The 22417-nt window shown below is 55.6% G+C and overlaps 1 protein-coding gene across 1 annotated transcript; it reads left to right on the plus strand.

Annotated features, from left to right (window-relative positions):
• Positions 1–12752: 12752 nt before the first annotated feature.
• TLCD3B (TLC domain containing 3B) lies at positions 12753–18326 on the plus strand. Its single transcript, XM_075528427.1, has 5 exons — positions 12753–12992; positions 13860–13943; positions 16520–16754; positions 17649–17744; positions 18039–18326. Exons 1-5 carry the CDS (start codon positions 12868–12870, stop codon positions 18324–18326), a joined length of 828 nt encoding a protein of 275 aa, XP_075384542.1. The 5' UTR covers positions 12753–12867.
• The last annotated feature ends 4091 nt before the right edge of the window (positions 18327–22417 follow it).

Below are 22417 nucleotides of genomic sequence, written 5' to 3' on the forward strand. Positions count from 1 at the left end.
CACTCTACTGACAAGGCTGACTCCCTGTGAGACATCCCTGAGGAGAAGCCACATGGACTTCCCCAATGCAGCCCTGGAAGCCAGAGAAGCCACTTAGAGACCCCTGCCAGCGCTGAGATGCTTACACCACCACTGGATCCAAAGACTTTCTACCCACTGGCCTGTGGCCATCCTGCATTGTGCGTCATTGCATGTTTTTCGTGAGTTTTAAGAGGACTCTCTAGATCGGTCTCAGACATATGGGCTAATACCAGACTTATGGGCTTGGACTAGACTGGATTGAGATGCTTTCTTAATGTAAAATTACTCTTTATATAAAACTCTCTTATACACATGAGTTTCTATGGATTTGTTTCTCTAGCCTCCCCGGCGGTAATCGCGAGTGTGGCTCGGGGTAAATGTGAACTGTCAGAAGCGGTAACCCCGAGCCACACTCGGGATTACACTGCACAGAAGGCCCTTATCTGCTCCCAGTCCAGGTCCAGCCGTGTCCTCCACTGTGATCGCAGAGCAATCTGATTTCCTCGTGTTGCCACACCGGGGCGGAACTGGGCAGGAAATTCAAAACTGCAAGTCTAAAAGAGACAGACACACACAAACAGTGATACAGTGTAACCTGTGAGGATTACATTGTATCAAAGCAAATCCCTCAGATGTGTCCCTACATGTGTCTGCCCATACACTGTTTTTGGAAAAATTTTTGCCCGGAATTTTTTGTCCAAGGCATCAAAAAAAGTGTCACTTTAGCACAAAAGGAGTTTTAGACCAGATAAATGACAGCGACGGTGACTTAGAATTACTCGCAGAATTGTGTATTAAAGTTTATCATACCTGGAATGTCTACTAGAGAGATTAAAATGAGTAATCTCTTAAGAATTACAGGCCTACCATATAAAACAACAAATTTTATGCAAGACAGTGTACCGCTTTGGGTACAAAATTACTGACATAATTAGACCACCAGGGAGGCTAGTGTACCTGGACTAACACACCTGCTAACCAAAGAGTCAGCCGTTCGAACCCACCCGGGCCTGTGCTGGAGAGAGATGAGGCCCTTTCTGCTCCAGTGAAGATTCACAGGCTTGGCAACCACAGGGGCAGTTGGGTTTGGGTTTGGTTTGGGATTGGGTTCACTTCTGGAAAATGGGCCCAGGACAACCTTATGAAGAGTGTGGGGGTAGGAGCCCCTCGGGGTGGAGGGCCCTCAAAATATGACTGAGGAAGAGCCGTCTTCTCGATGAGGTAGCCTTAATGGCATGGACGGAGCAATACCTCCGGGACCTCCAGGGGCATGACTCAAAATGAGACGCCCCAGATGAAAACAGCTATTATTAAGTGGAACGTGGAATGTACCAAGCACGGATCTAGGAAAACTGTGAGTCACCCAAAATGAAATGGACCAATAAAAAGAGATCGTCCCAGGCATTTGTAAACGGCAGGGGTCTGGCACTGGGCCTTCTGAATCGGGTGCTCCTATGGCCAACTGTGTCAGGTATGACAAAGGGCATTCGCATGGACCTTCCTTGTTTAAAACAAAAGCATTTCAAGGTCTGTCCTGAAGTACAGCCCTATAAATGGTAGGGTGATCTCCACACAGCTAAGGGGAGATCCGTTAGTCCCCACTGTCATTCAGACTTACCCACCAACCACTAATGCCAAAGATGAGGACATTGATTTCTACCAACTTCCGCAGCCTGGAACTGACCAAGGTAATGCGCCGTTCACGCTGCATTGGTGATTACTGGCGGTTGGAATTTGAAAGCTGGAAACAAAGAAGGATCCACAGCTAGAAAGAATGCGGCCACGGCCCCCACTGGATGGCACCCACGGGAGTCAAGTTGACCACACGTGTGAAAAGAGACTGTGGAGAAGCTTAAGGTCACCGATCAGAACAAGGCCAAGGGCCAGCCAGAGAAGAGACCCTCACGTGCCCAGACAAGTCTACAAGAGCCTACATGTGACGCTGGACGCAGCCCACCTAGATTTTGAGACCCATTTCAAGAAGAGATTTAATATACTGAACACTCGTGGTCAGAGACGGGATGAGTTTTGAGATGACACCAGAGATCATGATACATGAAGAAACCAGAAGGCAATGAAAGAGACAGGTAATCAATGAAACAAAGATGTCAGAAGAGATTCTGGAACTTGCTCCTGAACATGAACTAGCTAAAGCAACTGAAGAAATGTTGGAGAAAAAACAACAACACCTGAGCAGAGGATTCCCAAGGGCAATACAAGAAGACGGAGTATTAGAAGGAAATAGACAAAGACCTGGATGTGTCATCAGGCGGGACCAGCCTTGGAATTGGAAAACCAAAAGGGACAAGCACACTAGCTATTCCTCATGGGTAAAGAACTGAAGGGGGGAAAAAATAAACCCATCGCTATTGATGGACTTTATGAGCAAAATACATTTTTTAACAATGGAGGGCATGTACAGATTCACTGTACCCAAGAGAACTGGTCCGTGTTCAACCACTTCAAGAGGTAACCTAAGATTTAAGAACTGATGATATTGAGGGGAGATGCCCGAGCTTCAGTGAAGGGATTGGGAACAAAAGGGGGGACACTGGGGCTTCAAGAATTGACAGACTAGCAATGGAAATATTTTAGCAACTGGATACAGCACTGGAGCTGCTGCTCTATGCCAAGAATGCTGGCCTATTGACTGGAAGAGATCCACACTTACGCCCAACAGAATGCAGACGTTATCAAGCATTGTCAGCATTGCATGCACTTTAAAATTTGCCGGAGGTAATTAAAAAATGGTCGCAGTGAGACACTGACAGAGAACTGCCAGGAAGTCAAGTAAGCCGATTCAGAAGAGGAAGTGGAATTCATGACACCATTGCTGGTTATCAGATGAATCTTGGCCGAGAACAGAAAACACCAGAAAGCTGTGCTCCTGTGTCTTATTGGCCATCGCAAAAAGAAAAGGGCAGGGAGGTGCAGGGGACTGTGGGCGACCTCCTCTGGGCTCCCGACTGCCTCAAGGCAGGAGTGAGACATGCCCCGCCTTTCATCTCTCTTTCCCCTGTTCTGACGCCCGCCAGAACCCACGACCTGCTTGCTGGGTTCCCTCCTTCATTGCCATGGCCACACAGACGTCACCTCACAGAACGGATTAAGATTCAATGCACAGGGGACCAAAGTCTGCACACCTGGACCAGCGGGTCGTAGCACGACAAAGGGAGAAAAGATGACGTCGTCAAGAACTGCGTCTAGCTAGAATCCACGATCGACGCTCATGGAAGCAGCAGTCAAGAGATCCAAAGTTATGTGCTGGAAGGTCAATCTGCCACACAAGACCTCGTCAGGGCATCGAAAAGCACGGCTGTAACTTTGAGAACTGAGGACTCCAGCCACGGTATTGCCCGTGGCCTCCTCTACATGCGAAAGTTGGCCGTTGAATAAGGAAGGCTGAAGAACTGATGCGTTTGAATTGTGCTGGCAACAGATATTAAAAATACCATGCAAAGTTAAAAGGATACACTGGTGTGTCCTGGAAGAAGTGTGGTCAGAATGCTCCGTAGAGGTAAGGACGGCAAGGCTTCGTCTTCGTGTTGCCGGGAGAGACCAGTCCCTGGAGAAGGACACCACGCTTGGTCAAGTGCAGGGGCAGCAAACTAGAGGAAGGCCCGCCACAAGACGGACTGACACAGTTGCTCCCACAGGGGCTCAAGCATGGGGACAGCTGTGAGTAGGGCTCAGGACTGGGCAGTGGTTTGTTCTGTTGGGCGCAGGGCTGCTGTGGGTCAGAACCACCTCAGGGGCACCTCACAACAACAACAGTCATTAGGGGAGTCAATAGGTAATCACAAGCCGAAGATCATGAAACATTAAGGATGCAATCATTGGTCCACAGCCATCCCCCTCTGCAGCCGGAAGCCACGTCTCTCTCTGCCTGGTCCTCAGCCTCTCAGCCATGTGGTCCCTTGGCTTCTGTCTCCTTGGGCCAAGAAGGCAGCCCACTGCTCTGCCTCTTCGTGTCACGGTCTCAGCATTGTCCTGTTCTGTCTCATGACGCCTCTGCTCTCTGCCTCTGCCGCTTCAGATCGCACACGTGCCCCACATTCAGCGGGCCTGGGATTTCACTCTCCTCCTGCCAAGAGAGCTCATCCTCCTAGGCAGGGAGGGGAGCGGCAACTAAAACTGACCCGTCACAGTGTTACAGAGTCATGTGGGGCGTTACAGAGACATGAATGGAAGAGCCACAGACAGTTCACTCCACCCCAGCCATGCGAAGGCACTTGGCCGGGCAGATCATAACAAATCACGGACAACACTGCCAAGAACGGGAATTCCGGAAGACTTCCTTGCCCTCGCTCAGAACCTGTACACAGACCCACAGGCAGCCATGGTGGGAAACCGGAAGGCCTTGTGTCTGGGTTGTGTCTTTCCACCACACTGATTCGGTAGGCCGGATAAGCGAATCATTAGGAGAGGCAGACTCTCTGGAGAACCACCTGGGACAGACCAGTGAGACAACCTTGTGTGCTGGGAGGGAAGAGCACTCGGAGCTTCTTCATGGTGAAGATTAAGAAATGATAGCCTTCATCCCCCATTCCACCTCAACAAGCCGAAAACAAAAACCTCACCCCGGCCAGGAAACATCACAAGACCCGGGGAGAAGGCCGACGTGGTCAGGGCTTCCCTCTGGCTCCGATGCGCGGTGCCTACCCACAGAAGCGGAGCTCCCATGCTGGACGCCTCTGTGGTGTCTAGGCCCCTCCCACCCTGAGCTATGCCGGAAGGGCTGGTGGGGGACCGACAAAGCAAGGTCTCTCTCGGGTTGCCTGGCTCACTTGTGGGGAAGCCAGTCACTCCCCTGGGAAGCAGCTCCAGAAACCCCCAGTGGAGAAGAATCCCCAGCCAGCACCAAGCTGGCAGCCACATGAGGGTGCTGCCTTGGCGCTCCAGCTCCAGCCTGGGCCTTCAGAGGGCCCCAGGGAAGTCCACCCCCTGCCCACTGTCTCCTCTGTGGACTGGGCGCTCCAGACCATGCACACTGTAGTCCTCCTCGGCGGATGCTTCTGTCCCTCCACAGCAGTGTGTTCTCGGCCAGGGGGGGTGGGATTACAAAACAGCACACCCCTGGAGAACAGTTATACTTCCTTAAACAGTTGGGTGAGGGCCACTCAGCCACTTCTGAATCCCTGACCCACTGGCATCTTCAGAGGGAGTAAATGATCACTGGCGATCTGAAGCGATCCCTTTTAGGAGCATTTGATCCACCGTCGTAGGTCAGTAACCAAAGGCTACACTCAAAAGACCCAGGGAGGAAGCTTCAAAAAACGCTCTCCTTGTTGATGATGCAATGAAACCACTAGATTAGCCAACCCTGAAGCCGCTTCCTTCCCGGATCTCCTCCTGTGAGATCAGTCATGTCCTGGCTCTGCTGCTCTTGCAGCTGCGGCTCTTCCTTGCAGCCCAAAGCATCCCGACGGATTCATCCTCTAAAAAGACACCCTGAGAGTTCCTGAAGCACGGTTTCCAGGTGGTTTCTGGCCACTTCCTCTTCGGTGACACTGAACTTTTCCTTAATTTCAAAAATTTTTTGAAAAAAAGAAACACATTGAAACCCTGGCAGGAGCCCAAGCAAGATCAGAGGAACTTCCAGGCTAGTGAAGACTCCAAGCCCAGTAAGTTGTGATTGGTCAGTCAATGCACAAGTCTATTTGTTTGTTTTTTCCCCTTTGGTTATTTTGGCCCTGAATGGAATCACCCTGTAACACATTTTGTAAACTTATGTTTAAGCTTCCCATCAGCCCTACAAAGGCTTTCAGAGCAGCAGAGGCCTGCACCATGGCCAGAACTGTCTGATCTACCATTGCGTACTAGAGTCTCCTGAAACCAGAAATCTAGACCGCTGCTGCCACTTTTCCTTCTTCTTCTTTCTTTCTTTTTTAAAACAAAACTACATTTACTTTTAAGAGGATGTGATTTTAAACATCTTATTCCTCCAAGTATAGAACATTGCCGTTTCAGCAGGGCCAGCTGCCCTTGGCCTCACTCTGTCTGCTTGGGGAGGGGCTGCTACCAACGCTGAAGGGGCTGAAGGGTTGGTAACCCGCAGCCCCAGGGAGGCCATCCTGCTCCCCCTCTCCTCCTCTCAGGACTGAGCGCACCAGTCACGCGCAATGTCCTTTCCCCCAGCGGATGCGTTTGTCCATCAAGCGCAGCGCTGTCTCCGCTGGTGGGATTGTAAAATGGTGCAGCCGCTGTGGAAAGTGGGGCGGCGCGTCCTTAAAACGTTGGGACCAGAAGGTCCACGTGGCCCAGCAATCCCACTACTTGGTACACATGTTAGAGAATGAAGAGCCAGGATACAAATAGGTCCATATGCTAACCCATGTTCAGCCCAGCCTTCGTCACGATAGCAACAAGAAGGGAGCTACCCGAGTGCCCATCAGTGGACGAGTGGCTGACCAGCATTGCATGTGCTCACAGTGGAGCCGTGTGCGACACTGAAGAACGCATGATGGGATCCGTGCACCACCCGCTCCTGACATAGAGGCACCTGGTGGACAGTGTGCTGAGTGAAATGACCCAAACTCAAAAGGGTAATGTGTGAGTCTGGGTCCTTTAGAGAAACAAATCCACAAAAAATCATGTATAAGAGGGAGTTTTATAGGGGAAAAAAAAAGGGAAACCGAGCTGATTCCGGGAACCCAAGTGGAAGGTGAATTATGAGAGTGACGAGTGCAACGAATGTATAAGGGTGCTTTGCTCATTTGATGTATGCACAGATTGTGATAAGAGCCTTATGAGCCCCAATAAAAAGATTAAAAAAAAAAGAAAGAAAGAAAATGATTAGGGCAAAGAATGTACGGATGTGCTTTGTACAATTGATGTATGTATATGTATATGTATGGATTGTGATAAGAGTTGTATGAGCCCCTAATAAAATTTAAAAAAAAGATTCCAGCCTAAAAAAAAAAAAAGAGGGAGTTTTATATAAAGGGTAAGTGCGCATCAAGAAAACATCCCAACCCAGTGCTGCCCAAGCCCACAAGTCCAACACTAACCCATACGTCCGACACCAATCCACAAAGTCCTCCTCCATCTCACAAAACAAACGCAATGATGCTGACTGCAGGAGGAAAGCCGAGTCAGTGAATGTGTAAGCATCTCAGCGCTGGCAGGGGTCTCCACACGGCTGCTCCAGCACCCAGGGCTGCATCGGGGTAGGTCCATGTGGCTTCTCCTTGGGGATGTCTTGCAGGAAGTGAACCTTGCCAGCTGAAGCAGGGAACTGGCTAAGGCAGGTGCACCCTGGTCTGACCATCAGAGAGCAAGAGACCCAAGAACTAGAAAGGCGAGGCTCACCAAGCCATTTATCCCTCCGCCCTTCAATTAACCCCACATATGCTTATCGGCCAGGTTGGCAGAATAAACTATCTCAATAATGAAGGCATGAAATGAGTAGTATAAAAAGTCAAGGAAAGGTTTTCACAATGCAAGAACCATTCTTTGATGGTTACCAGGAGTGGGCGGTGGAGGGGGAGGATACGTGATTAACTGAAAGATAGACACACATGAAGGTGGATGAAGGCGGGGCAATAATATACAGTACGGAGACCAGCTACGCACACACACACACAAATCATGGAAATCACAGTCAATGAAGTGAAACAAAACGTGTATGAATGGTTGAATGGAAAGTGACTTGGTCTGTCAACCTTCCCCCAATTCAAAATGAAAAATTTTAAAGAAAGAAAAATTTGCTCTGAAAACTAAGGTGCATCAGATTCAAGCCAAGGTGTCTCTCATTGCGTCAGATACACGTGAACTCCGGACAATGAATACTGAAGGCAGAAGAACGGATGCGTTTGAATTAGCATGCCAGCAAAGAGTGTGGACGGTGCCACGGGCAGAAGGGACGAGTCCCTGGCGCAGGACGTCATGCTGGATAAAAAGTAGAAGACCCTCCACAAGATTAATTCATCCCGTCGCTGCGACTCAAACAGGAGATACTGTGCGACTGGCCGGGGACTGGGCCGTGTTTCATTCTGCTGCAGAGAGAGGCGTTGGACCAGACTCGGCAGCACCTAAGAACAACGGTGCGTTCAAGGTCCGTCCGTTGTGTGGGACGCATCAAAACTCCCTTTATTCCTGGGGCTGAGAAGCAGTCTCAGATGCACACACCGCGTTTTTCCATTCGTTCATCGGTGGGCAGCTGCTCCCACCCTTTGGCTAGGATGACTAGTGCAGCCATGAACCTGGCTGGACAGGTTTCTGTTTTCTGTCTTCTCAAGGATGGAGGAGCCTGGTGGTGTAGTGGTTCCGGATTGGGCTGTGATCCCCAAGGCTAATGGTTTGAAACCACCAGCTTCTATGCTAGAGAAAGGCGAGGCTCTCTGCTCCTGCAGAGTCAGTCTGGGAAACCCGCAGGAGCAGTTCGACCCTGTCCTCTGGGGTCACGAGGAGCCAGCATCGACTCAATGGCAGTGAGCTGGTTTTGATTTTTAATGACTTATTTGTATGGTCTCGCTAGGACGGGCCACAGGGTAGATAGGGTCGTTCTGTCTTCAATTTTCTGAAGAACCACTGGGCCAATCATTTTACATTCCCACTGGATCAGGGTTTCTGTTTATCCACAGTGCCTTGCCAGCGCTTGTTTTTCACCCCCATTGTTTAAGTTCTTGTCGTTTTGATGGTATCTTGTGGTCTGGATTTACAGAACCCTGGTCGTGTAGTGGGTTACTCCTTTAGGCTGCTAACCACAAAGTCAGCTGTTCGAATCCAGAAACCGCCCCCTCAGAGAAAAAGGAGGCATTCTGCTCCCGTAAAGGCTCAGAGCCTCGGAAAGGCACAGGGCCAGGCCTACGCTGTCACATAGGGGGCTATGACCGGAGTGGCCTTGGTGACACACAACAACCACACATACGAGGCTCTCAGTCACGGACTGATTTCCTTACTATGGCTTTATAGGATGTTTGAAAAGTCGAAAGCGATAGTCAGCCCACTTCTTTCTCCTCCTTCAAGATCGCTTTAGCTATTTAGGGCCACTTGCCTTTCCATATAAATCTTAGCACTGGCTTTTCCCTGTCTGCTAAGGCGGCTCTTGGACATTCTGATGGGGATTGCCCTGCATTTGTAGATTTTTGGAGCCCTGGTGGTGGAGTGTTATGTGTTGGGCTGCTAACTGCAGGGTCAGAGGCTGGACACCATCAGGAGCTTCGCAGAGAAAGACGAGGCTTTCTATTGCTGTGAAGAGTGACAGTCTCAGAAACCCACAGAGGCAGTTCTACCCTGTCCCATAAGGTCACCATGAGCTGACATCAACTTGATGGCAGTGAGAGTTTTTTGAGTTTGGGTAGTGTTGATGTCTTAACTATATTAAGCCTTCACGCCCACAGACCTGGACTGTACTTCCATTTATTTTAGATCACAGCTGATTCATTTTAGTAATGTTGGTAATCTTACGTGTACAAGCTTTCACCTTCCTGGTTAAATGTATTCCTAGGTGTTTCCTTCTTTTAGATGCTTTTGTAAGCGGTGGGATCTTTGCAAATGGCTTAACCTCTCGGAGATTCAGACTTCCTCCTTCGTAAAGGCGTTTACTAATGCCCTCTTCCCATTCTTCACGAGCCTTTGGGTGAGGGTCCTGTGAATGGACGAATGTAAAGTCTAAAGTCCGGGTGGACAACTCTCTACTCGGAGGGGAGCATGCTCAGAAGGGCTGCAGTGAGATGGGGCACTCTTGAGCCACCTGAGAGGCAGCAGCTGCTAGACTCCAGCCAGGTGCTACTGGGAGGGCGTGTGGGCCCAGTACCACCCAACTTTCTGATTCTTTTACAAAAGGGCTGAGCTGACATGTGAAGCCTCTCAATTATAACACACGGATTCATAATCAAGAACGCAAGAACATACCATACTGGGAGCACTACCGTGGCCAAAGGAAACGTGACTGGGGTGTGGATCGGGCCGTTGGACTGACAAGGCTTCCTGCCCTCCCTGCCCTTGGGAGAATGGATCCACCGGAGACTCTACCTCTTTCTGGAAGTGGAGAGCCCCATCTTCCTCCCAAGGAGCAGCTTGGAACGGCTGACCTCGTAGTCAGCAGCCCAGCGTGTAACACTATGCCACCAGGGCTCCTGAATCCACAGGTGCACTAGCTCGATTCCTTGGGCACAGATAGGAGACGGAGTGGGCAAGACTGCATGGAATTCCTGCGAGAAGAAAGCTGCTGTTTCTACCTGCTTTCAGCCACATCATCGAAAGTGAAACCCCCGTCCCCTGATCCACTGGTGGTCTTGGCGGGAAAGTGGCCCCCATCCTCTCCCCATTCAGTACCTCCCGATTGCTTTGTGTATCTTTGGCTCTGAGGTCAGGCAAGCATGGACTGGAAATCCAGCTGTACCAGTTTGGGTGGTTGTACTACCTTCTGCAAGCTTTGTGTGTGTGTGTGTGTGTGTGTGTGTGTGTGTGTTTTGCATATTGCTTTTCTAACCTCTTCGTTCTTGACCTGTAATCCAGGGATGCCGCCATCTGGGTGGGTTAAGCAAGAACTAATATCAATCACCTCACCGTGACCAGTGTAAAGATTTAAAAAGTTGAGTCCTTCTTAAACCCTGAACTTGGGTCACTAGGTCTATTACTGTTTTGAAATTTTTCTTTCACTCTCTCTGCCTAAAACCGAAGGAGCCCTGGTGGCATAGTGGTTACATGTTGGGTTGCTAACTACATGGTCAGCAGTTTGAAACCACCAGCTACTGAGGAAGAAAGACAAGGCTGTCTACTCCCGGAGAGAGTGACACCCACAGGGGCAGTTCTACCCTGTCGTCTAGGGTCGCTGTGAGTCATCACGGAATCGCTGGCAGTGAGTTTGGCTTATTTTGGTTTGGGCCTCAAACCCAGAGGATTCCTTGTGGTTTAGTGGTTCTGGGCTGGGTCGCTAACCTCAAGGCCAGCAGTTCAAAACCACCAACTGCTCCATGGAAAGAGAAGGCTTTCTAGTTTTGTAAAGGGTTACCTACCGTCTCTGAAACCCACAAGAACAGTTAGTTCAGCCCTGTGCGGTAGGCTCACTCTGAATCAGAATTGACTCCTTGGCTGTGAATTGGGTGTTTGGGTTTTGGTTTGGTTTGCCCTAAGGCCTGACAACTGAATGTCTGTTCCCAACAAATGGCAGGAGAGGGGGCACACAATTGCAAATCCCGGCCCCTGTTTGGAAAGAAGATGGAGAGGGGGTTTGATAGGGGAAAGGGGGCTGGTGGCTCAATGGTCGTAAACGGGCAGGCTTTGAGACCCCAGGATGATTCGGGAAGCATGCGCTGTACCCTGCAGAAGCTCGCAGGGGATTGGGCTCCCGGACAGAAGAACAGAACCCCTGGGCACTGGGCAGCAGTGTGACTCCGGATGGAGGTGTGAGGGGCTAGGACCGTTCTGGAACTGGATGTCCAGAGAAGCAAGGGGAACCAAGAGCCTGAGAAACAAGGGTGGCAGGTGCTCAAGATTAGGGTGGGCAGGGGGGTGGCATTCTCAGTCTTAGGTGGGTTTCCGGAGGGAGGGAGCGCTTCCCTGTTCTCCCTCTGATCCCTGGCGGGAGAGGGCCCTTTCTGACTCTGCTGACCTTGGGGAGGGTCACTACCCTTCTTGACTTCTCAGACAGGGTGGGGCAAGGGACCGCAGTGTGTTAAGGTAGCTCCATGCAGAATCGGTGGTGGGGGGGGCGAGCAGGGAGGCACCCAAGGGCACCTCGGGTTTGCCAGTTGCCTTTGGCGTTCATCGGGTGAAGGGGCAGGTGAGGGGGGTCGTTTGAAGGATGTCCTGTTTGGGTTGCCATCTATTCTTTCAGCAAGATGCGCCACTTGCGCCTGTATCCTGGGCATCCTCTGACTGGGACCCGGAGCAGTGAGCCCTGAGGGGAGGCCGGGCAGTCCCCAAGTGCCCACTCTGGCTCCCTTCGGGGCGCAGAGTCTGCTCCCAGCTATCCAGCAGAGCCGGCGTCCCCAAGAGAACCCAACCCGCTGGCCCCTGGCGCTTGTCCCCAGCAGCCCCCAGTGCCGCAGCTGCTGTCTCTTTAAGGGCCTCCCCCCTCCCCCTTTCGCTGCTCCCCCCCCCACCCCCCATCTCTGTCGCAGCCGCTGCTGTGGCTCAGAGCTGCATGGGGAGACGCTGCTGCAGGTCCAGTTTCTTGGTGTCTGGTCGGTGCCATCATTTTCCCACCCCTCCCCCCGCCCTCCCCAAGCCGGCGACCCCTCCCCCTCCCCCCAGGGGGCAGGGGGCCGGGTACCTCCTGTATCATGCCACGTGCGGCGGGCGCGCCGCGCTGCGGAGACTGTGGCGGCGGCGGCGGCGCGGAGAGGAGGCAGTGGAGGCGGGAGAGCAGGGGTGACCGCTGACCACGGCCTGGCCCTCCTCTCCCTCCCTCCTCCCTCCGGGGCTGACACCACAGGCCCACCCCGCCCCCGCCCCACCCCGCCTTCTCGAGGGCCCTCCCAGCCTCTCGCGTAAGCCCCCCCCTCCCACCTGCCTTGTCTCGGCCTCCCCTCCCCCACGGCGTCCTCCTCCTCCTCCTCCTCTACCCTCTCCCTCTCGGTCCTCTCACCAGGGCCTCCCCCCGCCCCCCAGCTCTCCCCATCCCTCTTCTCACTGGCTTCCTCGCACTCTCTCTCCAATCCGCCCTCTCTCCAGGCGCCAGCTGGCTGGCCCTGAGGCTCCCTCTCCCCCATTCTTGTCTAACTCCCGCGCCCTTCCCCTTCCAGCCCCCCTGCCCCATCCCATCCCCTCCCTGTCCCCGTAGTGCCCCTGCCCTCCCCTTCGGCCTCGCCCCCCCTCTCCAGGCTTGGCGCCCCTTCCCTACCTCCAACTCCCTCCAGCGCCGCTTCCCCGGGCCCGCCTGAGGGCTGAGCCACCATGTTGACCCCAATGGTGGCAGGGGGGGTGGCGTTCCCCGGACTCTTCCTCCTCTCGAAGAACACGCTCCAGCGGCTGCCCCAGCTGCGCTGGGAGGAGGCCGACGCGGTCATTGTCTCCGCCAGGTAACGGGCAGCCCTTCCTCTGCTTCCCCCTGCTGCAGGCTGACTGCTGGCCCCCGGGCCCTTGGGACTTTGGCAGGGGTCGTGGGGGAGCTGTACTTGCCAGTGTCCTCCCCTCCTCTTTGCCTTACTCGCCGCCCCAGGAGACCTCAAGCAAACCCAGCCATCTGGTCTCCCAGGGAGCATTCAGCCTGCTTCCTGTCCTTCCCGCGTTCATTCTCCCACCCTCCAAAACAGGGCCAGCATGTGACTGAGATGGTCCTGCTGAGGTTAGGCAAAGAGGAGCAGAGCTAGCCCCATCTGCATTCAGGGGCTGTGGTGGGTGGGGGTGGGAGTGGCAAGGAGCAGAGGGGCAGATGAGAGAACTCCCTTTAGCCCTGGAACGAGGACCAGGGTCAAGGAAAGTGGCCAGGAGAATCTGGGACCACTGGGGACCCCAGAGAAACAGCCCTCTCTGGCTGAGTGGCGGACAGGCCTGGCGAAGGCCATCGAGGGGCTTCCCCGCTTCCCTACCCTGCACACTGCGCCCTCCTCCCCCCCAGAACCAGGCCTTGTCCTCAGCATCATAGGTCGCCTCACCTCAGAATGCCCTCCCTGGTGTCCTCCTGAGAGGAAGGCGACTCAGTGTCCACAAACTGAAGGACGCAAGAAGGCAGAGAGGAATGAGGTGAACTGAGGAATAGCCAGCCACCGAGTAACGTCTAGGTGCCACGAAGTAGGGGGGCTGGGGGTTGGACCCTGGTGTCAAGCCCAGACACAATGGGCAAGGAGGAATGGTCCTAAGAAAGCATCCAGACAGAAGCACAGCCACTTGAGCGGCCAAGGGGTGGGCTGGAACCAAGCAGGTGTAACCCTTCCTCTTTCTCCTAGGCTAGTGTCCTCAGTCCAAGCCATCATGGCCTCCACAGCCGGCTACATTGTCTCCACCTCCTGTAAGCACATCATCGATGACCAGTAAGTGCCAAGCTGCAGCCCCGAGGACCCCCAGACTTTCTAGAAGGCCCTATCACACTTCCCATGCCCTTCACTTGGGCCCGGAGCAAGTTAACTGCAGGAATTGCAACTCAACACCCAGGGATAAATTTATCCCTGCCCTGTCCTTAAAGGTCAGACCGAGAGGAGGAGTGGGCCTCAAAAGGAATTCTCAACCCCCGTCCGTCTGTCCTCGCGGGCTTTCCCAGCTTCCCGGACTGCTGTTGTAGGCTTTGAGTGCCATCTTCTCTTTTCCCTACCACCCCTCAGACCCCACTTTGGACCAGCATCCAACTGGGGCACCCCTCTCCCCTACCCCGCCCCTCCTCATGCTGGGTTCATCCCTGGCCTCCTCCCAGAACCCAGGTGTCCAGCCCCTTGCACTGGATCAGAGGGAGAAGATGGGAGCGGATAGGAACACCCAGGCTAGTGGGGGGCAGGGGAGGCAGGTGAAGAGGCTGACATTTGGCACCCAGCAGCTGCTGCAGTGCCTGGTGCTGGCCAAAAAAGCCCTGGCTGGAGAGATGGAGCTGGAGGGAGGGAGGACAGGGTACTGTCCATGGTGCTGACGGGCCAGCTCTGGGTGACCTGCAGGCTCGGCTGATGGCCCCTTTACTCCTGGGCCCTGCTCCCCCATGCCTGGCAGCCCCAGAGCCCAGGGCCCAGCATGGCCTGGCTTATCCTGCTCTAGAGGTATCCCTCTTCTTGGATTTGCACTTCCTCCTGGCCGATGAATTCTCTCATCCCTGAGTGAGGTCACAGCCCTTGCCTGGCAGGGCTGCTGTGAGGCGTGACTGGGCTGATGTGTACCAGATGCACCCATCCATCTACGGAGGTTCCTGTAGAGGAGACAGACGCGCTCCCTCTCCAGACCCTGCCCATGGTGAATGGCTACGCGTCACCCCTCCCCCCCAGCACTCTCCCTCCCCCACATCTTTTCCTTCACACCACCTCACCCAGAGGTCACCTTTGGGCTCCGTTGTCCCCTTCTCCTTGGTGTGGTCTCCCCCCCTTTAATCCTCAAGTGGGTGGGGGAGGATCAGGGTTAATCTAGGGGTGACAGCTGTTCCTACTTCTGAGCACCTAATTGCTGGGAGGGCGGGGCTGGGGCTTAACACTCAATGCCATGTGGTGGTCCCTTGTGTCAGCTGGATGGGACTTCCTGGGCTTCCTGGCCTCATCTCCAGCCCCCTCTGGTCACACCTTTCAGCTACACCGCTTCATGGGGCCCGACCCCCACCACCACCCTCACCCCTTCCCCCCCAGCTTACATCTGCTTCTGCCCCACCCTCACCCCTTAGCGGGCCTCAACCCCAAGTGGCTCTGGTTCCTCCCCTTCAGCACCTCCACAGATGGGGGCTTTGCTTCCTCCAGGCACCTTCTGGTTGACTTTGCTTTTGTCCCTCTGCCCAGCTGGCCAGGTTCCCCTGGGCCTGCCCCTCTGAGCAGGACCCCCAGCCCCACCCCCCATCGCCTGGACTTGTCACAGGGTAAGAGAAAGCACTCATTGTCCTGACGCAGGCCAAAGAAAGAAATGCAATGTTGCACATTTATGCCTCCGTCATCCTGTGTACTCAAATGAACATCCACTGGCTCCTTTCCTGGCACCGCTGGCTTGCTCTCCCTGGCCCCTGGGTGGCATTTGTCTGTACCTGAAGGACCATAGGAGCTGAGACCACCCCACCCCCACCCCCACCACCAGTGGACAGTGTTAGCAGTAGGGACCTCCCCGCCCCTCGTCTCTGACTCTTCCCTGGAATTGGGGCTGAGGGAGGGCTCTGGAGCCAGACTGTGGAGGAGGTCTGCTCCTGGGTCACTTGGCTTCTGCACCTTTTCTGGGATCCTTGCCGGGTGGTTGAGATGAGCCCAGGGCTGCACCTCCTGAGCAGTCAGGTGGATGCTGGCTGAGAAAGTCTCGCCCAATTATTCTCCCTTTTGGAGCTGCTTGTCACCCAGGGCTGGTAACTCATGGTGCCACCCCTCCCCACTGTGGGCGAGCCAACCCAGGCCCCCCTGCAGCTCTTCCCCTCTCCCATTGGCCAGGGCAGAGACCCTCCTCTCCAAAGCATGTCTCCCACCACTCCTGCTGATGGCGGTCCCTCAGAGGGGAGTATCTGATGAGACAGCACTCTGGGTGACCATGAACCTTTTAGTGATGCTCCTGCCCTGGCAAAGCCTGCCCCTGAGGTGCATGCACCCCAGGGAAGGTCCCTGGGGTTATTTTGAAGTCAAGGTGACGGGGGTTTGGCCCACACACCCTCCACTGACACCAGCGCTCACTTCTGCTGTGGTGGTCCCCAACTGGGCCATCCCCCTGCCCTGACCCAGCTGGTGCCCTCGCTCCATGTGGTCTGAGGCCCTTCCCTGGGAAGGAGGGTATGGAAGCGGTCGACTGTGAAGTCCGGCACATCTGGGTTTGTGTCTCAGCTTGCCTTTTGCCGGCGGTGCAAACTTGGGCAAGTGTCTTCCCTCAACCTTTTGGGCGTCCCGGTGAGAGTCTGCATGTATGGCCCCAGTCCGCGAAGATGCCCTGACCCCAACTCCTCTCTCTCCCACAGACATTGGCTCTCCTCCACCTACACACAGTTTGCTGTGCCCTACTTCATCTATGACATCTATGCCATGTTTCTCTGCCACTGGCACAAGCATCAAGTCAAGGGGCACGGCGGGGACGACGCGGGGGCTGGCCTTCCGGGCAGCACCTGGGCCGTGGCACGCAGCTACCTGCAGAAAGAGTTCCTGATGGTGCTGCACCATGCCGCCATGGTGCTCGTCTGCTTCCCGCTCTCCGTGGTGAGTCCACGCTGATCCTTGTGCCCAGGCCGAGCCAGCACCTCTGCCCAGACTCAGGCCAGCCCCTCTGTGCCCAGGGCTAAGTCAGCCCCTCTGTGCCTAAACCCAGGCCAGCCCCTCTGTGCCTAGACCCAGGCCAGCCCTTGTGCCCAGGCTGTCAGCCCCTCTGTGCCCAGTGCTAAGTCAGCTCCTTCATACCCAGGCCGAGCCAGTCCCTCTGTGCCCAGGCCCAGGCCAGCCACTCTGTGCCCAGGGCTAAGTCAGCCCCTTTGTGCCCAGACCCAGGCCAGCCCCTCTGTGCCAAGGCCGAGCCGGCCCATCTGTGCCCAGTGCTAATCCAGCATGTACCCAGGCCAAGCTGACCCCTCTGTGCTCAGACCCAGGCCAGTTCCTCTGTGCCCAGGCTGAGCTGGCCCCTCTATGCCCAGGACTAAGCAAGCAGGTACCCAGACCAAGCTGATCCCTTTGTACTCAGACTGAGCTAGCCCCTGTGCCCACACCCTGGCCAGTCCCTCTGTGGGCTGTCTAAGCCAGCTCTTCTGTGCCCAGGCCAAGCTGGACCCCTCTGTGCCCTGGCCCCAGGTCCTGCAGTGCGGTGCCCAGGCCAGGTTCAAAGAACACTGTTGTCAGGGGTGTCCATTGAGTGCCAGCCCAGCCCACCAGCAGGCCTTGACTGGGCTTCTGTGGCCAGCTGGTGCTCTGGGAGCTGTGCTGCAAGTCTGTGCCTCAGTTTCCCGCCTATAGTGAGGTCTCAGACCTGACCCGCAGGGCGGCGAGCACCATGTGCTCAGACGTGCCAGTTTCCGGAAGACACAGAACTGCCAGAGGAAGGGCGGAAACACCCCCCCACTCCCCGCCATGCGACCTGGGCCCCCACCTTCCTCCTCTTCTCAGGTGTGGCGCCAGGGCAAGGGGGACTTCTTTCTTGGCTGCTTGCTCATGGCAGAAGTCAGCACCCCCTTCGTCTGCCTTGGCAAGATCCTCATCCAGGTGAGCGGGCATGTGAGGGGAGCCAGGCCTGAAGCAAGGCTACAGAAATGGCAAGGGGGTGGGGGCTTGACAAGCGACTTGGCACTTCCCAGGATGCTCTGAGGGCCTAATCAGCTGGGGTAGCAGAGAGGCAAGAGAGGTAGGATGGGCAGCAGGGGTGGGGGCGGCTGGATGAGGTAGGCAGGCAGCAGGCTGGGGGCAGGGGCGGAGGAGGCGGCGGCGGTGGGATGGGCAGCAGGCTGGGCGCGGCGACCCCGGGCCGGGCGGCGGCCCACCCCTGCCCTCCGCCCGCAGTACAAGCAGCAGCATACGCTGCTGCACAAGGTGAACGGCGCCCTGATGCTGCTCAGCTTCCTGTGCTGCCGCGTGCTGCTCTTCCCCTACCTGTACTGGGAGTACGGGCGCCACGCCGGCCTGCCCCTGCTCGCCGTGCCGCGCGCGCTCCCGGCGCACGTCAACCTGGGCGCCGCGCTGCTGCTCGCCCCCCAGCTCTACTGGTTCTTCCTCATCTGCCGGGGGGCCTGCCGCCTCTTCCGGCCCCGGGGCTCCCCGCCCCCGTCCCCCTGCCCAGCCCAGGACTGAGGGGCACGGCGGGGCCTCCGGGGCGGGGCCGGGCTCGGGGACTGATGGGTGGGGGGGATGATGGGAGCCAGAGCCCCCTGGCCCTGCGAGTCTGCCCCCGCGGACTGGTATGGGCACTAGAGCCCCTTACCCTCGGGGGTGAGGACCCGGGACTGGGGGGAGGGACGGCGGGAGGAAGACCGGAGAAGGTGGGTGACCGACCCCCTCCTGCACAGTCCCCTTCCCCAGTCACCCACCCTGGGGCCCCGGAGAAGCGAAGGAAACTCAGGAGGAAGCACCCAAGCACTTAGGGTCTGAGCACTCCACCTGTGGGACCCGCAGGGGTCAAAGGTGGGGCGTGCTTCCCCCCCCCCCCCACACACACACCAAGGACATCCCAGCCCTCTGCTGCTCGCCTCTCAGCTCCCAGCCCTGTGGGTGGCAGAGGACACCCCCACCCAGCCCCTGTGGGTCCCACAGAGCTGGCTGCCCTGCCCCCAGCTCCCCTCCAGGGACGTCCAGCCTGAGGAATCTTATTTATTTTATTTATTCACCCAAATCCAAATGCATTTGTTACGTCCCAAACTGGAGGCCGCCCCCAGCCTCTCCCCCGCCCTCCCTCCCCCATGGGCTGTACATCTGCCCTGGGGCCCTGGCATGTCCCTGGTGCTATTGACCGCGCAAGGCTTCCTCCAGTCTGGGGTCGGGCCCTGGGAGGTGCTTTCCAGACCGCTAATAAAGATGACCTGCGTGACGCCGCCAGGCCCCGCCCCGCGCTGTTCTTGGGGCAGTGGGAATGGGTGCGGGGCGAGGGCGGGGCAGTTGCCTGGGGAGAAGCAGCAGGACTGGGTGGTGCCTGCTGGCTCGCTGGTGATGGAGGAGAAGCAGGAGGGAGGTGGATTTGGCCCCGGGGGACGGTCCAGTCCGCTTGTGGCTCTTCAGGCCCCTTTCTGGTAATGTCTATGGGACAGAGCAGGGCAGGAAGTGGCCTCTAGGCTTCTAGGCTGGGGCGTGAGGGCCGAGCATTTCCCAGGAAGGCAGGGTGGGGGTGGGCTTGGGGACTTACATGTGGGTGAAGAACTGGAAGAGGAGGAAGGCGGCAGCCAGCAGCAGGGCGCCCAGGAGGATGTGGTGGAAGAAGTCTGAGCTGGGGCCTGCTGGACCAGGAAGGGGGAGGCAGTTCCAGTGAAGAACTCAGGGCCGAAGGGCCTGGAGGGATGGCCCCCACCCGACCGGGTACTTACCGGACTTAACAAAGATGGCAGGGTCCTCTCCTATGAACTGGGACAGGGCCAGGAGCCGGCCTTTGTCAGAATCGGGGTAATCAAAGAAGTCGACTCTGTCTAAGAAGAACGGTGTTTCGGCTTCTGGGCCCAGGGTCCTCTCTGGAGTGGGGGCTAGGGGTCCAGAGCAAAAGTCGGTGACAACAGGCCAGTAGGCCTCCCGCCCTCGCTGGGACTCAGAACCCTGGTGGACCACATAGCGTTGGCTTGGCGTGGCTATGGAAGGTCTTGATGGTGTTCCCCAGGGCAGTTCTGGCTGGGGTCAGCTGAGCCCTCAGCACCCAGGAGCATAGCCGGTGTCCCCCAGGCCTTCATCCTCACCCCCTGCTCCCCAGAGCCCCAAACCTGTCTCTATGGGCCCTAGCCCGGCCAGCCACAAACACAGCCACAGCCTCCACTTCATAACCCTTCACCTCCCACTCTCAGGAGGGGTGTTCTATGATGTCACAGCCCATGGTCATTCCGATCACCAAGTGGTGTTAGGGGAGGGGAAAGAGAAAGTGCTGGAAACTGGGGTCTCAGGAGGGAGTGGGACCTTTGAGTTACTGGTGCTACTTAAATAGTAACAATGGCAACCCCCAAACGGATAAAGGGGAGGCGGGCACCCTGGCTGAAAGCAGGCCTCAGGGACTGGCATTTGCAGAGCAGCACATAAGGATGGGGAAGGGCTGGCTGCCTGTCGATGCCCCCAGCCCAGAAAACCACCCTGGGGCCACTGAGTCCATTCTGATTCACGGCGACCCTACGGGGCAGAGGAGAACTGCCCCTGTGGGTTTCTGAGACTGCCACTTTTTAAAAAACCGGTTTTCTTGGCACATAACTTACATAGTATATACTTCAATGGTCCAATCGTTCAGTCATATCAAGGTGATTTGTATAATCATGACCTATCAATTTTAGAAGCAACCCCTCCCCCGTGGTTAGATCACCTTTAAAATGAGTTGTGCAATCACATTTCTAGTGCTCCTTCCCCTTCCCATCTTCATTTCCCACTCCCCAAGTCCCCCTTCCCTCCCTGCCACCCTCTCCCCACCCCTGCATCCCCTATTAACCCCTGTATCCGTTATTATCACTACACATCCACCCCTCCTGTGAGTCACAAACTGGGAAACCCAACAGAAATAAGAAAAACCAAATTAGAAATATGGTGGTAATGGGTAAAATAATAATATCAAGACCAAAACAGAAATCATGAGTGTGTTTGTCTGGGTAGACTAGAGAAGCAAATCCAGGGAGACTCGTGTGCAATTGTATATTAAGCTCAGCCCAGTTTAGATCAAGTTCATAAGTTCAATATCAGTCCATATGTCCAATATTAGTCCACAAACTCCTCTTTAGAATCACGTAGCACATGCACTGACGCCAAATGCAGGAAGATCACAGGCCAGTGGGTAGAAGGTCTCGTGGATCCAGTGGCGATGGAAGCATCTCAACACTGGCGTGGGTCTCCACATGGCTCCTCCAGCTCTCTGAGTGCCTCACCAGCAGGAAAGGGAAGGCAGGGAGAGTGGGTCTGGCCTCCAGCGAGCTATTTATCTCCATCTCACCTCCAAATGAGATCATCAAGGAGCTGCAACCTGATTGACAGGCTAGACTCCACCCCTTTGCTCAAGTTGACAGATTACGTAACTGCCACAATGAATGAGAAAGAAACCCTCCTTGACATTCCAAAGGCCAGGGAACACATTTCTGCGGAGGAACAAGTAAGGGAGACTTGCACCCAGAGGAGGTCGTCTGGTCGAGTGCCGAGTTCGATCCAGCACACTCAAGATGACTTTGGTCTCCGCTGGCAGCAAGGCTGTTTGAGACCCTTGCCTGTGGCTAGAGCGGATCTCCCCGCGGCTCGGACTGTAACCTTTTACGGACGTAGGACAGTTAGTGGGTTTGAACTGCCGACCTTGTGGTTGGCAGGTCAACCCCTAACCCACTGCACCGCCAAAGCTCCTTAGCATTTGTTACTGTGCTATTGCGTTCTCGACGTGGGTCGACTTACCCAACTGCCCCTGGGATCGTTGCCCCCCCGCCTTGCAGCAAAGGGAAGCCAAGGTAGAGAGGTGCCGAATCAAGAGGGGCAGAACACACTTCTCAGGGGGTGCATGTTCTGGCCCAAGGCTGCTCTCTGCGTTGTGTTAAAAAATAATGTAGGCTCACAGGGGTCCCCAAACTGGCCCAGGAGGGAAGAACCCACTGAGCGAAACAATAACAGGCTCCCCCAGCAGGTGGCAGCAGTGTCCACTCCTGCCAGCCTGCTGTACCTCTTTTTTACCCAAAGAAAGGCGCTCTCTCCTGGTGCAGTGCAGTCGCTGCCAAACCCCCAGGAAGCAGAGGCTGTCTGGTCCCGTAAAGACTTAGTCTTGAAAGTCTGATGTGCTCTGTCCTATAGGGCGAACCCAGGGGAAGGTACCAGCCCCCCTCTCCAGACCCTCCCCTGCAGCCACTGCGTGGTGCTGCAGAACAGGAGACCCCTGTGGGGGCCCGCAAGGGAGAAAGGGCTTGTTACCTGGAAGCCCCTGGGCCCCTTACAAGGCAGGACTGGGCCACTTATTTATTTGTTTTTAAAGATCATTTTGTTGGGAGCTCTTCCAGCTACAGTAACATTCCGTCCTTCAGTCACATGGAGCAGTATTGTTCAATTGCTACCTCCGTCCGTTTCAAAACATGCTCACTCTCCTTGGTATCAGCGCCCCTTGGGACTGGGCCATGTAGAGAACCTTCCAAGGCTACCCTCTCTGGACCTCACTTTCCTTTCCCCAGGGCCTGTGGGGTCCCCTTCGCGCCATCTCCATCTCTCTCTTCCCCTCCTGGTACCTGCTTGTCTCTTTCTGTCCC

This window comes from Tenrec ecaudatus, chromosome 12, assembly GCF_050624435.1.
Source record: "Tenrec ecaudatus isolate mTenEca1 chromosome 12, mTenEca1.hap1, whole genome shotgun sequence".
NCBI lineage: Eukaryota > Metazoa > Chordata > Mammalia > Afrosoricida > Tenrecidae > Tenrec > Tenrec ecaudatus.